Source organism: Moschus berezovskii, chromosome 7, assembly GCF_049115385.1.
Source record: "Moschus berezovskii isolate FMDL1 chromosome 7, NW_MosBer_1.0, whole genome shotgun sequence".
Classification (NCBI taxonomy): domain Eukaryota; kingdom Metazoa; phylum Chordata; class Mammalia; order Artiodactyla; family Moschidae; genus Moschus; species Moschus berezovskii.
In genome coordinates this window covers 34,996,774-35,011,916 of record NC_142466.1, presented here as the reverse complement: position 1 = coordinate 35,011,916, position 15,143 = coordinate 34,996,774, and the positions used below count along the sequence as shown (strand labels likewise).

The 15,143-nt window shown below is 37.3% G+C and overlaps 1 protein-coding gene across 9 annotated transcripts in view; it reads left to right on the top strand.

Annotated features, from left to right (window-relative positions):
- Nucleotides 1-13,510, top strand: part of CCDC171 (coiled-coil domain containing 171) — a 336,009-nt gene extending 322,499 nt beyond the window's left edge. For all 9 annotated transcript variants that reach the window (XM_055428191.2, XM_088837892.1, XM_088837890.1 and 6 more), the window contains one exon: nt 8,475-13,510. In XM_055428191.2, coding sequence (XP_055284166.2) covers nt 8,475-8,696 — 222 coding nt within the window. In that variant the 3' untranslated portion in view covers nt 8,697-13,510. The remainder of the gene's footprint in view (nt 1-8,474) is intronic.
- Nucleotides 13,511-15,143: the final 1,633 nt, after the last annotated feature.

The following is a 15,143-nucleotide window of genomic DNA, read 5'->3' as shown; positions in this document are numbered from 1 at the left end:
GTCCTCCACCAAGCAGCCAATATATATCTGAGGTGGAGGCTGTCAGTGGTTTCCTGACCTCTTTTCTCATTCTTTCTTTGTAATTGAACCTCTGACTATTACCCAGGCCATTCAGGGCCAGGGGGAAGCTGTAATTTTCAGACTCCCCTGAAACTAAGTTAGCCACATGACTAAATTCTAGCCAGTGGGGTGTAAACAAAAGTATAGGAGGTGTTTTCAAATGTAAGTGATACCTTCTCCTTTACTGTCCTTATTTCTTCTGGCTAGAATGCAGACATAATGGCTGGAACTTGAGCAACCATTTTGGATCCTGGAGGTGGAAGCCACATACTGAGACTGTGGAACCCAAGGTAGAAGCAGTCTGGATTCCTGGTAGCTTCATATAGCTATATCAGAGAGAAATAAACTTCTGTCTTGTTAAAGCCACTGACATTTTGAGTTTCCTATTACAGCCGAATCCAGTATTAATAAATGCACTATCCGGAGCCTATTTTCTAATTAGGTTCTTCTTTTTCTTGATTTTCATAAGTTTTTTATAATTTAAGAAAACTACCCTATGGCTATCATGTGTGTTGCATATATTTTATCAGCTTTTCATTTCAGTTTTGCAATGGCATTTTTCTATTAAGTTTATTTATTCAATTAATGAATTCAATTAATTAAGCATAAGTTTTTATTTATCCAATTTTTGTCCCTTTTAAATATACATGAGTATATGGATATATTTACTTTTCACATTCTCTCTGTTTTAAAATTTTACATTCTTAAGATCCAGGGGGGAAATGGTCTTTTTTGAATTTTCTGGCCATTTCTAGTATTCTCTACTGTCAGGTATATCAGAATTGCCAGGAAAGGAGCAGACAGGGGTGTGAAGGAACGTAAGAAAAGAAAGAACAAAAGCCATCTGGGAAAATTCTTTGACTCTTTTTCCAACCTCAATCATGTCAGGAAATCTAAACATCCAAGAGAAGAAAATGGGAATTGTTATCTTGTCAGGCACAAGACATCTTTAAAGCAATTTAAAATTAAAGTTTAAATCTTGTAGTGTAATTTAAAACTTCAGCACTGAGTGTAATCTCTGAATGTAACAACATATAAGCTTCTTTGGTGAAAGGGCTCAAACTTTTATTTTATGTAAATGTCATAAAATCTATTCATTTACTCCAGTACTGTGGATATTCAAGTGGACTATAAGAAACCATATTATCAAAAAGAGAAACATCTATTTAAACCTCTAGTACAATCTATGTGCTTTTCTTTTCCACTTTCACAGAGATTTGTTGAGCTCTTACTGTCTTTATGAAATAACTCTGGATATGAATAAGCCTGAGGCTGTGTCTTCTTTGGGTGACATGATAAGGTGGTGGTCAGGCATAAGGGGAGAAGAATTGTGGATCATGAGTCGGATCCCTTTGCACCACTTAACAAGCTGTGCAACGTGGAGCAGCGCTTGCCACTCTTGTGACCCCCGGTTCTTTGACTATAAAATGAGGAGTAGCAGTACCTTCCCATCGAGTGGCTATGAGAATTGAGATAATGCCTATAAAGCTAAACCTAGCACAGTGCCTGACATTTATGTTCATACATGTTAGTTTAAAATTTGGAATTTATTATCACTTGAGAAGAGTAGAAAGAGAGGCGAAGGGGACCTACTGTATGTTGTGCATTTTTTGGTATATTATTTCATTTAATCCTTGTAACAGCTCCATGAAGGATTAGTCTTTGTATATAATGGATAAGATGCAGGCTCACACAGGTTAAGAAACCTGCTTTAGATCATGTAGTGAGTACATGGCAGACTCAAGTTTGGAACCCGAGGCCTCTTCAGCTTCAAAGCCTGAATTCTTTCCATTGTACTGTGCTACTTTTAATTGTGACGTAATCTGTGTATACACAAAATAACCAAATATAAAATATAAAACCAAAATCATGAAATAATAACATGAGTGGTTTGTTTATTCATTCATCAGTTGGAAATCTTATTTCCAGATGCTCTTCTAAGTGCTAGGAATACAAAGTCATGATTCCATTACCCTAGGTGCTCATAGTTTTCTGGGGAGATGAATGAATACAAGTAAATGAAAACAAAAAATAATTGTTCACAAAGGAAGGCCAACATGTGACTGAATGTAGCAGCTCACTGCAGTTGGGGAAGTGTGTGGCAGTGATCTGAAAAGGGCTTACAAGGAGGGGAACCTTGGCAGAGTCTGAAAGGTAGAGAAGGCACACTCATCCCACAAAGGATAGAGGTGTATACCATACAGTGAACAGACTGGAAATAGGTGTGAGCTATGGAACATCTTATTTCCTGACTCACAAGTCCATGTGAAGTGAAGTGAAAGTCGCCCACTCGTGTCTGACTCTTTGTGACCCCATGGACTATATAGTCCATGGAATTCTCTAAGCCAGAATTCTGGAGTGGGTAGCCTATCCCTTCTCCAGCAGATCTTCCCAACCCAGGAATAGAACTGGGGTCTTCTGCATTGCAGGTGGATTCCTTACCAATTGAGCTATCAGGGAAGCCCCAAGACTAAGTAATAATCTGCAAGTCCATGTAAGCAGATTATAGAGTACCAGTGAGGAAATGCTAGGCAAGGCTGGGTAGGGCAACAATGTACTTGTGAACCAGGCTGCAAACAACTGCAGGGTCACATGGCAAAGAGCATGCTTGTAAGGAAGGCATAATCCAATTAATCTACCACATTAACCAAGTCGTTGAGGCTGAAACTGAACCAGACTGACTTAAGAACTCTGGCTTTCGAACGATTGTGAAACGTCTGCTTGAGGAGTAAACTGTTGTGATGTGAATCGAGTTGGTTATTAGTATCTTCTGCCTCTCTTTTCTGGTTTGATTGCCCTTCCTTTTTAATCTCTAGGTGTCTGAACTTCTCAGATTGTGTTATCTCTGGAGACTCTTTTACAGGGCCCTGCTGACTCATATATCCCCACCTAGCCTATCTTGTTAGTGAACTAAAGATGAAACTGGTCTGTACTAAGGTTTTAATAACTTATGGAGGGAGGAATGTATAAAATATTTCTACAGGTTTGGTATTGGTAACTCAAAGTTATAATTGATGACTTCAAGAAATAAATATTTAATGATGTGCTAGCAGTGGTGTATATATGTATATATATTTGTATATGTTTATATACACACATATGTATGTATATCAAATATATGTGTGTAGCTGTATTTATCAGGTATATGTATATGTGTGTGTGGTTGAATGAATAGACAGATAGACAGACAGATATCTGAGGTGCATAACTAAGCATTCCACAAGAGAAAACTGTACACGTAATTGTTGTCAACACTGTCTGACTGTATAAACTATAGTATCCTATGAGACCTAATGGCAAAAGTGGAAAATAGGTAAAATTTGGTTAACTAACTTGAAGCATTCAGAAGGAAGAAAATTCTGTGTTCTGATTACTAAGACTCTAGTGATAAGAACGTATTAGGAGCTAAAGTAGAAATGGCAAGGGAGCCTCTTCATAAGGCCCTCTTGTGGGTACTTTGATTCCTTCATCAGTTTATGTAGAGCTGCGTACTCTACTTAAAATCAGTCAATAATTTACAGAGCTTAAAACATCATCATGGAGGTCAAAGTAATAAAAAATGTATCACAGAATTTAATTTATGTAGCCACATCATCTAAACTATGGCTAATTTTATTATCTATTTGGCTTTTTTAAAGAATCATCTTTAGTATGTATTCCTTCCCCTTAAGAGTGGCCCATGTATATCCTCTCAAAATCTGAAGAATTATGTTTAGGAACTCTGATTTCTGGGTTAATGGTATTCAGACTCATATCCATTGAGTCAGTGATGCCATCCAACCATCTCATCCTCTCTTGCCCCCTTCTCCTCCTGTCCTCAGTCTTTCCCAGCATTTGGGTTTCTTCCAGTGAGTCAGCTCTTCGCACCAGGTGGCCAAAGTATTGGAGCTTCAGCTTCAGCATCAGTCCTTCCAATGACTGTTCAGGGTTGATTTCCTTTAAGATTGACTGATTTGGTTTCCTTGCAGTCTAAGGGACTCTTAAAAGTCTTCTCCTGCACCACAGTTCAAAAGCATCAATTCTTTGATGCTAGGCCTCCTTTATGGTCCAACTCTCACATCCATACCTGACTACTCTGGACCTTTGTCGGCAAAGTAATGTCCCTGTTTTTTAATACTTTGTCTAGGTTTGTCATAGCTTTTCTTCCAAGGAGCAAGCGTCTTTTAATTTCGTGGCTGCAGTCACCATCCATAATGATTTTGGAGCCCAACAAAATAAAATCTGTCACTGTTTCCACTTTCCCCCCCATCTATTTGCCATGAAGTGATGGGACCAGGTGCCATGATCTTAGTTTTTTGGATGTTGCATTTTAAGTCAGCTTTCTCCCTCTCCCCTTTCACTTTCATCAAGAGTCTCTTTGGTTCCTCTTCACTTTCTGCCATTAGAGTGGTATCATCTGCTCTTCATTTTTTAGGCAAAGGACCTAGGAGTACTAATTCACTCACCTAAATGACACAGCTGAATTGTAACAGAACTGGGAGGGGAAAATTACATCACTCCTCATGTTTTATACTACTAGATTCTGGAAGACTTAACTTTATCATAAATGCTGCACAGGAGACAGATGGCTTAGAGACAATCATTGTTTCAGAAGCCTTGGTCTGCTAAGTGACTTTGATATATAGACAGTTTAGTCATTATCTTATTATTACACTAGTGCTGTATTTATTTTTGTTGTTAAAAAACACCCTTAGAAAATGGAGATATTAAAGTCTTGAAAAATGGTTAATGGACATGGCTAATTACTATATTTCATAAGATTTTTAAAATACAGAAATTTAGTAGACACATTTAGTATTGTGAATATATATTTAACTGATGGACTATAACAGCTCAAATAGAATCATTTACAGCTTATTAAGTAAATAAAAGTGCCTCCATAAAGATTCACATGACACCTAGCTTTTATTTCAGGTAACTAATTTCTTTTTTAAAAATTGCCTAAATTTTGATTTACATGAGGGACTATCAGAACACCTCAGCAGTTTAAAAAGTAGCTTAAATGACCACAGATTTAAAATATAATATCAGGTGGTGAATATTAAATTTTAATGGTTTCTGATAAAAAGTTATTTAACTGTCTCTTACTCTCTGTGTTATATTAAAAGTGTTATATTTCTGAATGTTATTTACAGCATATTTACTTGTTATTTTAACATCATATTTTCAAATCAAGATCTCACCAGAATTTTTGCTAGTTTGCTTTTAAGCTATTCAGTTCAGTTCAGTCGCTCAGTCGTGTCCGACTCTTTGCGACCCCATGAATCACAGCACGCCAGGCTCCCTGTCCATCACCAACTCCCAGAGTTCACTCAAACTCATGTCCATCGAGTCAGTGATGCCATCCAGCCATCTCATTCTCTGTCGTCCCCTTCTCCTCCTGCCCCCAATCCCTCCCAGCAAGTCACCACTCTTCTTTTTTTCCATTTAAAAAATCTTAATTGGAGGATAATTGCTTTACAATATTGTGTTGGTTTTTGCCATACCACAGCATGAATCAGCCATAAATATGTATATGTCCCCTCTCTCTTGAACCTCCTCCAACTCTCACCCCATCCCACCCCTCTAGGTCACAGAGCACCAGATAGAGATGCAGACCTAGAGAGCAGACTCGTGGATACAGCAGGGGACGGAGAGGGTGAGGCAAATGGAGAGGGTAGTCTTGAAACATATGCATTACCATATGTAAGATAGATAGCCAGTGGGAATTTGCTGTGTGATAGAGAAATCTCTCCTTTTTAATGTTGTTTCCCATGTTTCAGTTCAGTTCAGTTCAGTCGCTCAGTCGTGTCCGACTCTCCGCGACCCCATGAATCACAGCACGCCAGGCCGTTTGGGATGTATTATTTCTTTAGAGTTTCAAATCAGAATCTCAGGTATACAAAAAGTAAGACTCTAGTTTGAAATACCAAAGACATACTCAATACCCCAATTCAAGGTTATTTGGTCAAAAATTTTATATTAGAAATAAAAAACGCTTTCAGGCAACATGGTGGAAAAGAGACCTATGAAAAAGTAAGATGAGAAAAAGTAGAAGAGGTGCCCCTTTGTAGAGTTTACAATCCACTGAATGTATTAAGAGTAAGTGAGCAATTAAAGACCTTTCCTAAAGGATAACCTTCCTCGTGTGTAATGTGTTAGGTCGATGGACTTAGAAGAACAGAAAAGGAAATTTCAAGTACAGAATATGGATTTGAGTAAGATATATCTAACAGGAGTGGTTGGTCAGTTTGGCACAGTTGTCTTCCTCTAGTCTAAAGCATCAAGGAGGAGATTTTCTCAGAGAGTAGCTGAGCTTCCTTGGTCTGATTCTGCACATATACAGTTTTCTTAAACCAGAACCTGAAGTATAAAGATGTAACAACAAACTTGTGAAGGCTTGCCTGCCAATACTCTTTTATCATAATAAATAGTACGATTGCTCTGAGTTTTACTATGAAGAGAATCAGCCCCACCATCTCCTGCTCTTCTATTGTCCCTCTTACCCCCAGGTCTGGCAGAATCAGTTAGCAGGTGGCATTATAGTCTTTAGAGCAGCAAAATCGATCAAGTAATAATGCTGCCAATTCAGACGCAGGGCTAAAAAAAAAATCACCAAAGATGGTTCTAGCAGCAGGAAAAGTGCAGGAATCTATACCTCCAGCCTCTGATGTAATGAGATGCCTCTGTTCTGGTTCTGAACTGATCTGGTCACCCATTAAGGTTGTGCAAGTGAAATCTCATCTGCGCTTCTAAGCAGGGTCAACATATGACCTTGGGAGTTCTTTTCTTTCAGCAAGGATAAGCTAAATCCTCTCCTTCATAAAGCCATTTGAGTGGCCATTTTAGGTGTTGTTTTTTTTTTTTTCTTTTTAACTTCCAGCAGAAAAAGAGATGATTTCCGTCAGCTGTAGGCTTGCAGTGGAGAATCAAGAAATCAAAAGAACAGAGATCAAAGAAAATTGCTGAACTAGGTGTTAGATGCAGCCATTGATTTTTCTCCAGTTGTAGTTTTAAAAAAAATCCACAAAAATGGTAACACATACAACAGTTGAATTTCTAATATATTTCTGAAGGCAGAGATTGCTTCCTTCACGCTTTCACATGTAGAAACGGTTTTGTATAACATGACATAATAAAGCAGATCCTTAGCGTTCACGCTATTTTGTTGTCAAAACCTTAAGAGAATCTACTAAAAAGATGTTTTGTTATTAAAACCTCTGCAATATAAATGTGTTTTTAATGGAGACACTTAGGGCTAGACTTATTATCTCAGCAACATTTATTTACTGGGAATCTGGAAAATTCTGACATAAAATTGATTGCTATTTTTCTCCTATCTATAAATGCCATAAAGTAACACCTATCTGCTTTACTGGTAAGACTTCATTTGTGTTAAGGGTTAACTGCTGTTTACTACTGTTACTTAAGACTTAAATGTATAGCTTCAACAAAATATTAATTATGCTTTTAAGTATTTCATGAGTGTGGGGGTTTCTTAAGTTTGATTTCCAACCGTTTCTGGGTAGCAGTAATGTTTTAAAATATGTGATAAACTGTTTTCATGTTGCATTCCCATATCTTGATATATGATTTCTAAATGCTTATAATAGAACAGTTGTCATTAAAACAGGGTGGTGGCAGTATTATTAAAGGTAAAGACAAATAGTTCATTTCACTGGCATTTTATATGTTGGTATGCTATTTTCCGTAGAGTGCAAGGATTGACTTGTTTTTCTTTGTGCTGTATTGTTCAATTAAATAAGTCAGGCTGATAACTTAAAAACATAAATATTCATAGTTATGAATTTCCTAAGCAGTCTAATCTCCCAATTATATAGCATGTATTATAGAGGGCTTCCCAGGTGACTTAGTCGTAAAGAATCCGCCTGCCAATGTAGGATAAGCAGGTTCGATTCCTGGATCAGGAAGATCCCCTGGAGGAGGAAATGGCAACCCACTCCAGTATTCTTGCCTGGAAAATCCCATGGACAGAGGAGCCTGGTGGGCTGCAGTCCAGAGGATCACAGAGAGTCAGAAACGACTGAACGACTCAGCGCACACACACATTAGCATAATGAAATAAACATTATTATTAGAATTGGTTTCTGCAATTTGCCAGTGGATGGAAGAAGAGGAAAAAATGCCTGATTGTACTGACTTTTTAATTCAATAACTTGATAAAAGTTTTATACAAAGTTCTAGCAGTTAGCCCAATTCCTGATGTCCCGGCAAGTTTATGATGTAGAACAAATGAGGTTCAATCACAACTTGGAAAATAATTTAATATTTATGTATTATCATATAGATTATTTAAGTTGCTGTTTCCACCCCATTTCATATTATGATTCTTAGTCCACTTCTCTGTTTATGGGTTCAGACTCTGTTTGAGTTTTCAATTCTATGTTTATTGTTCTCTTCTTTTTGTATCATAGACAGGATCACGAGACCATTCAAATCTCTCCATTCCTTCAAGAGCTGCTCTTCCTGCTGACACAACTGATGTTGGGGATTTTTTGCCATTGAAAGCTGAACTTGACACAACTTACACTTTCTTAAAGGAAACACTTATAAATCCTGCGCCCCTGGCATCATCTCACTCGTCTCCAGTGATGATGTCTGCTACTGCCAAGCGACCAGCTCAGATTGGATTATGACTTTATGAAATAAAAAGCATGCGGGAAGAGTTAACAGTACAATTAAAATTGTTGTGATGGGGGGTTTTCTTATCAGTTGAATTTTGTTTCAGCTCAAGTGGCCGTGGGTTTTTAAAAATTGTGTGATATCTTGATGTGTTCAGGTATCTATGTCTCCTCGAATAATGAAATAACCAACTTTTTTTCCCCTCCAAGTTTTATTTATTATCACAGTTACTCATTTTTATGTAACATATTTTTAAATGTTAAAGAATGACACATTTTAGGTAATTTCCTTCAGACTTAAAAAAATCAATAAGCCATTTTAGTCTCTATCTATCAAAGTTGTTTCATACTTGTCTATTTTAAAGCAGGACTGCAATACTTTAATAGGATTGAGAGAGCTATTTGAAATGTATGCCAATGATTCCTGTCATTTCATGGCAGCCCTGCCATGGTTCACTGAGCCCCCTCTTCTCTCTTGTCAGCTCAACTGAAGACAAGCATTTAGTTGCAAACTTTAAGCAGGTTGTGCAAAACAGAAATGATGTGACTGCTTCTTCTCCTGCACAATAATGTCACTCCTGGTCAATGTGAGAAGGTCAGGTTGCTCCTTGTAAAGCTACATGATACCACTTGCCCATTTGAACAAGTTAAGTTAACTGCTGCATCTGGTCCCTGCAGGCATTGAAAACGCATCCTTTTTAGCAAGCCTGCTTTTGATAAGAAAATCTTAGCACTTGTGCTGGGAAGATGTCTGTGGTGCGTTTAGGCACTTTTTAAGGACAGTTCCCACACCAGTACAGCAGGTAACGTATTTAGTATAAGCTGAAAAACTTCAAGGTAATGGCTGTTTTGACCTTCAAAATAGACTCCTTTTCTGTTTGTGTGGTTGGTAGGACCCAAGAGTGACGCCCATCTTTGATGCTGACAGAATTTAAAACAAGGCCATTGCCCTGCATTTTCTGCCTTGTAGCACACAAAAGTAAAATTGTATGTCAGGCCGAGATGTCGGGGAGCTGACAAGATGCCCCAGTGACATTTCAGCTAGAAAGAGCAAGTGTCTTGCAACCAAGTGGTCAAATATCAAATAATAGGTCAAGCAAGAAGGAGCTGAGTTCTAACACAAAGAGGTTTCTGGGAACTTACTTGACAAGCTTTTGGGTGCTTTGTGGCTTGACAAAGTGATGTTCTGTTGGGTATCGCTAGACAGACTGTTCTTTATCGCCTTCAGAAGATCAGACATTGACATTGATTAAACTCTTTAACCCTTAAAGGTTAAATCCTTGCAGTTTGCATCATAGTAAGTGAAGAACAAAAGGCTATTTGTAATACGTTATTTGTTTTTGTTTTAATCATTTAACTCCCCAGTGATATTAACTTTTGATGTGAGCTGTACTTTCTGATGAAGAGTTTTGATACAAAAATCCATATTTTATATTATATTTCATTATGGAGTTTCATTAGAGATACATTAGAAAATAACAGTATGTATTATGGAATCTATATTGTCTTAACTTTACAGTGACATTTGATTCAAATATACCCAATTTTTAAGAATTTATTAATTGGCCTTGGTAAATGAAATTGGTGCACTATTTACGTATTAGCCAAGTCAACTGAGTGATTTACACCAGCTGAGATAACACAGCACTATTCCTGTGGTTCTGTGTGTTCTCACAGTACTGGGCCAATATAATAAGCCTTATATAAATCTTTACAAAGCTATTTCTATGAAGTAAAATTACATCTCTAACCCAGTTTCTCTTAATTCTTTCCTTGGAGTTCTTTTTATTAACCATTCTGGGTTTTGAATATTAAAGAACATGCCCTGTCTAATGTAATATGACATGTATGAAATTCAACTTGCAAATTTATTATAACACAAAAAATGCTATTGTTTTTATATAAATCATAGAATAATTTCTGCATGTTTCAAAATACTTTCTTTTGCCATTCCATATAGTAATTATGATATTGGCAATATAGGAATCAAATACAGTTCATATGACATCATTGAGCTTCTAGTTCTCACACTGTAGAAAAACAGTCACCTTACATCACATATATGTCTGGTGTATGTATGTTTGTGTTAAATTTGTTTCCATATCCTAGTAATTAAAGGGGAAGGAGCACCTTTGTAAATTTTGCCCTGGACAGACCTTGGTTTTCTTGCCTTAATTTTACAGTCTGTTAATGGGATAACACCAGAAATAAATGTATATGTCTCTCCATTTATGTGAGTATCTGATTTAATAGATAAACTTTATATATAATTAATTCTGAACTGTAAATTCAAAAAGATTATTAAATCAAATCAAAGCATGTCACATTTATAACCAACTAGATGCTAAAGGCCATAGAGACTGAAGGATGAGCCTTCTGAGCAATCATTAGTATTCACTACCAAATATAGTAATTTTTATACCATATGCTTTTTTCCCCAGAAGTCAGACCCAGCAGGAGGAGAAGATTTAATGACATATCCTATGGAGATCTGAGAAACTCTAGACTGCTTCCAAGCACCTCAGTGACCACTCGCTGCATATTTGAGATCTGTGTTGTGTTGACGAGGATGGTTGCTCTATCAGCTTCTTTACTTCCTTAAGAATGATGTATAAAGTAGATTTTTCTCAGGAGGACAACTTCAAATATTTTTGGAAGGGAAGAGAATTTTTACTTTACCCTTTAGTATGTAGATTTTCTTACCTTCTGTGATCTAGAAAAATACCTGTATCATCCATCACCATCAAAGGGATTCTCAGTTATTGTTTTGGAACCTAAATCATGCTTACTTATTGAGATTTTTTGCCAGCATGTTTAGCATAAACATTTTAGAGTGATGTAATATGAATGCCAAGAGCTGCACGAAATTGAGAGAATTGCCAGAAAGTGAAAGTCACTCAGTTGTGTCTGACTCTTTGCGACCCCATGGACTGTAGTTCATGGAATTCTCCAGGCAGAACACTGGAGTGGGTAGCCTTTCCCTTCTCAAGGGGATCTTCCCAACCCAGGGATCGAACCCAGGTCTCCTGCATTGCAGGCGGATTCTTTACCAGCTGAGAAACAAGGGAAGACCAAGAATACTGGAGAGGGTAGCCTATCCCTTCTCCAGCAGATCTTCCCAACCCAGGAGTCAAACTGGGGTCTCCTGCATTGCAGGCAGATTCTTTACCAACTCAGCTATCAGGGAATCCAATTCAGAGAACTGCCAATTCAGTGATAATTTAAAGACAAAGGTAAATAGCCTCTTAAATAGTAGAATGATAAAAAATAGTAGATTTATCAAATGTCTAACTTAACTAAACTTGGCAACACTATTTATTTCACATTTATAATATCTATTATCAAGTGCTCAATGAGAGTATTACTATTTTCATGTTACTTTATTTACCAGTTAGAGGTGACTTCCATGGCAATCCAGTGGTTAAGATTCTGCACTTCCACTGCAGGAGGTGTGAGTTTGATCCTTGGTTGGGGAACTAAGATCCCCCAGTGTGTGGCACTGCCCCCCCCACAAAGTATATTTACAAGTTACGTCTGAATTCATTCTATAGACAATACTGAACAATGGTAAATTGATCTTATTTTACTATGCACTTTTTATAGACTAGTTTTTTAATATAAAAAGTAGAAAGTAACTGATATTTGTTGAGCAACTATTCTATGCCAGCTATTATAGCAAAACTCTAATGTTCTCACATATAAACCTTTTGGGTATTTCCATTACCATCTTATAGATGAATAACTGAGCATCTAAAATGTTAAGCATTTGACTACCTAAGATCACACAGAACCTAGTAATTACTAAGTCCAGAGCTATAACTCCAAAGCCCACGTTATTTCCACTTTGCTATGCCTGACTTCAAGAAATAATTAGCAGTTTTTAAAGAGGACAAAATTTTTAAAAAAATTTCATGACTAGTTAGGAATAATTTTCAGAAGTGTGTTTCTGTATGACATCTAGATCATTTATCCATTGACTGGATAAAACACATCCCTCCCTCTGTATGACTAGTAATGTGAAGAATAGTAACATTTATCCTTACCTTTCAAAGGACCCAGCACCATTTATTTTGTTTCCCAGTGTCTCTAACTTGGGCTCAGAGACTGCACAAATGCTCTTAGGACAGACCCTCAGTTGAAAGCTATTGATGGTAAGCCAGCCTGACCAAGCTGTAACTTCCCAGTGGAAAATAATGGCATATGCTGAGTAAAGCTGATCAAGAAAGCATTAACTTGTATATCTCCTAGGATGGAGATGGAGATTTTAAAAGATGTTTTTTGAACTGATGTTATAGACTGAATAATGACCCCAAAGATATCCCTGTCTAATCCCTGGAAGCGTAACTTATATGGTAACAGGGACTTTGTGGGTGTGGTTAAGTTAAGGATCTTGAGATGGGGAGATAATCCTGGATAAGCTGGGTGGGTCCTAAATGCAGTCACAAATGTCCTTGTGGGAGAGGGAGGCAGAAGCTGATTTGACTACAGAGAGGAAAATGTGCTGTGATAATGGAAGCAGAGATTCAGGGGATGCACTTTTAAGGTGAAGGACGAGGCTGTGGGCTGAGGATACAGGTGCTGCTAGAAGCTAACATAGGCCAAGAAACAAACTCACCTGTCAAGGGTCTAGAAAGGTAAGAGAATAAACGTGTTGTTTTAAGCCACAGTTGTAGCCCACCAGGCTCCTCTGTCCATAGAATTCTCCAGGCAAGAATACTGGAGTGGGTAGCCATTCCCTTCTCCAGGGAATCTTCCGTGACCCAGAAGTCAAGCCTGGGTCTCATGCATTGCAGGGGGATTCTTTACTGTCTGAGCCATTAGGAAAGCCTTTTAAGCCACAAGTTTGTAGTAATTTGTTATAGCAGCCATGGGAAACTAAAACAACCAGTAAACTTTAGTGTTTTTTGAAAAGATTCATGCATTGATTTTTTAATATTTTCTAACAAAAATAATTTCTTCTTTAAATTATTCTGATCAGTTGCTTTCATAATTGAAATTCACATATTTTTAGGTTCTATTTTATATTCCTGGCTTCTGAATACAATAAACAGTGATTGTCTAGCTGGGACATTTAGTCACTTTTCTATTGCCATCATTTTGGATAGTTTTTAAATTAACTTGTGACTTCAGTATGTATTTTAATGTCCATAGCTTTAAAAAGGTATGAGGGTCTATTGTTTTAATTTGGTTCCCTTTTTGTTGGCATATTTCTATAGGTTTTTTACAAAGGAAATTCAAACTTGAAAAACTTTATGTTAATCGTAGCTTAAAATAATGATTCAGAATTTATAAATCATATCTTAAATGCACAGAGCATTTTTTCTTTACTGTTTACCCATGAGTTCAACATATGTCCTTAGTCATTTATCCATTCTTTTTATTACAGTGGAAGTGAACAAAATTTTAATAATTTCTACACAATGAAATCTTCAAAAAATTTTATTGTATAATATTTGAATATATTTTGTCTTCACTTTGGTGAAATCAAGTAGTTTAAAATAATGGTGTCATTCAGTGAGAGCAACTTGAAATGATTATGTTCAATATAATGAAACCTAAACTGCTGCTGCTGCTGCTAAGTCGCTTCAGTCATGTCCGACTCTTTGCAACCCCATAGACGGCAGCCCACCAGGCTCCCCCGTCCCTGGCATTCTCCAGGCAAGAACACTGGAGTGGGTTGCCATTTCCTTCTCCAATGCATGAAAGTGAAAAGTGAAAGTGAAGTCGCTCAGTCGTGTCCGACTCTTGGTGACCCCATGGACTGCAGCCTACCAGGCTCCTCCATCATGGGATTTTCCAGGCAAGAGTACTGGAGTGACTTGCCATTGCCTTCTCCGAAAACCTAAACTACTGAAGTCTTAAACCTAGAGTGTTAAATGTTACAAATACAGCATAAATAAGCAAACAAACAAAACCACTTCTGGTTTTGTAAGGAACACATCCATCCCTCCTGGTTAAGTGAGACATAAATATGTACATTTTACATATTGGTGGAAGAGATTGGCACACCCAGGGTATCAGATGTCCTATGAGTTCATACCTTGGGTGCTTTCATATTTTCTCTGAACCATTCCCTGCATGAGCCTTTCTGGTTTGTTTGATGTAAATCAAGCTGAGTCACAAACAAGTCTTCCAAACTGTGTCTTCTGTGCAAATTAAATTTCCATTGACATCTCAAATGGAAAATTTGTTCTTAATATTTGCAGTAGTGAGATCTAATTGATATTGCATGCTGTCGGTGGTAAAATATCTGGATACAGTTCTGGAAGGAGATTAATCAAACCAGAGTTCTGCTTTTTCCTCTAAATCACCTTGTCTGTGGGTTTGTTAGACGGTTAGGCATAGGTTTTCAAAGCGCTGACCTTAATGCTAGTCATGCAGCAGAAGCCCCACATAGGTTTTGAAAACTACTGGGTTAATGTTATCTGAAAACAGGTTTTATTTTTGTGGTTTAATTGAGTC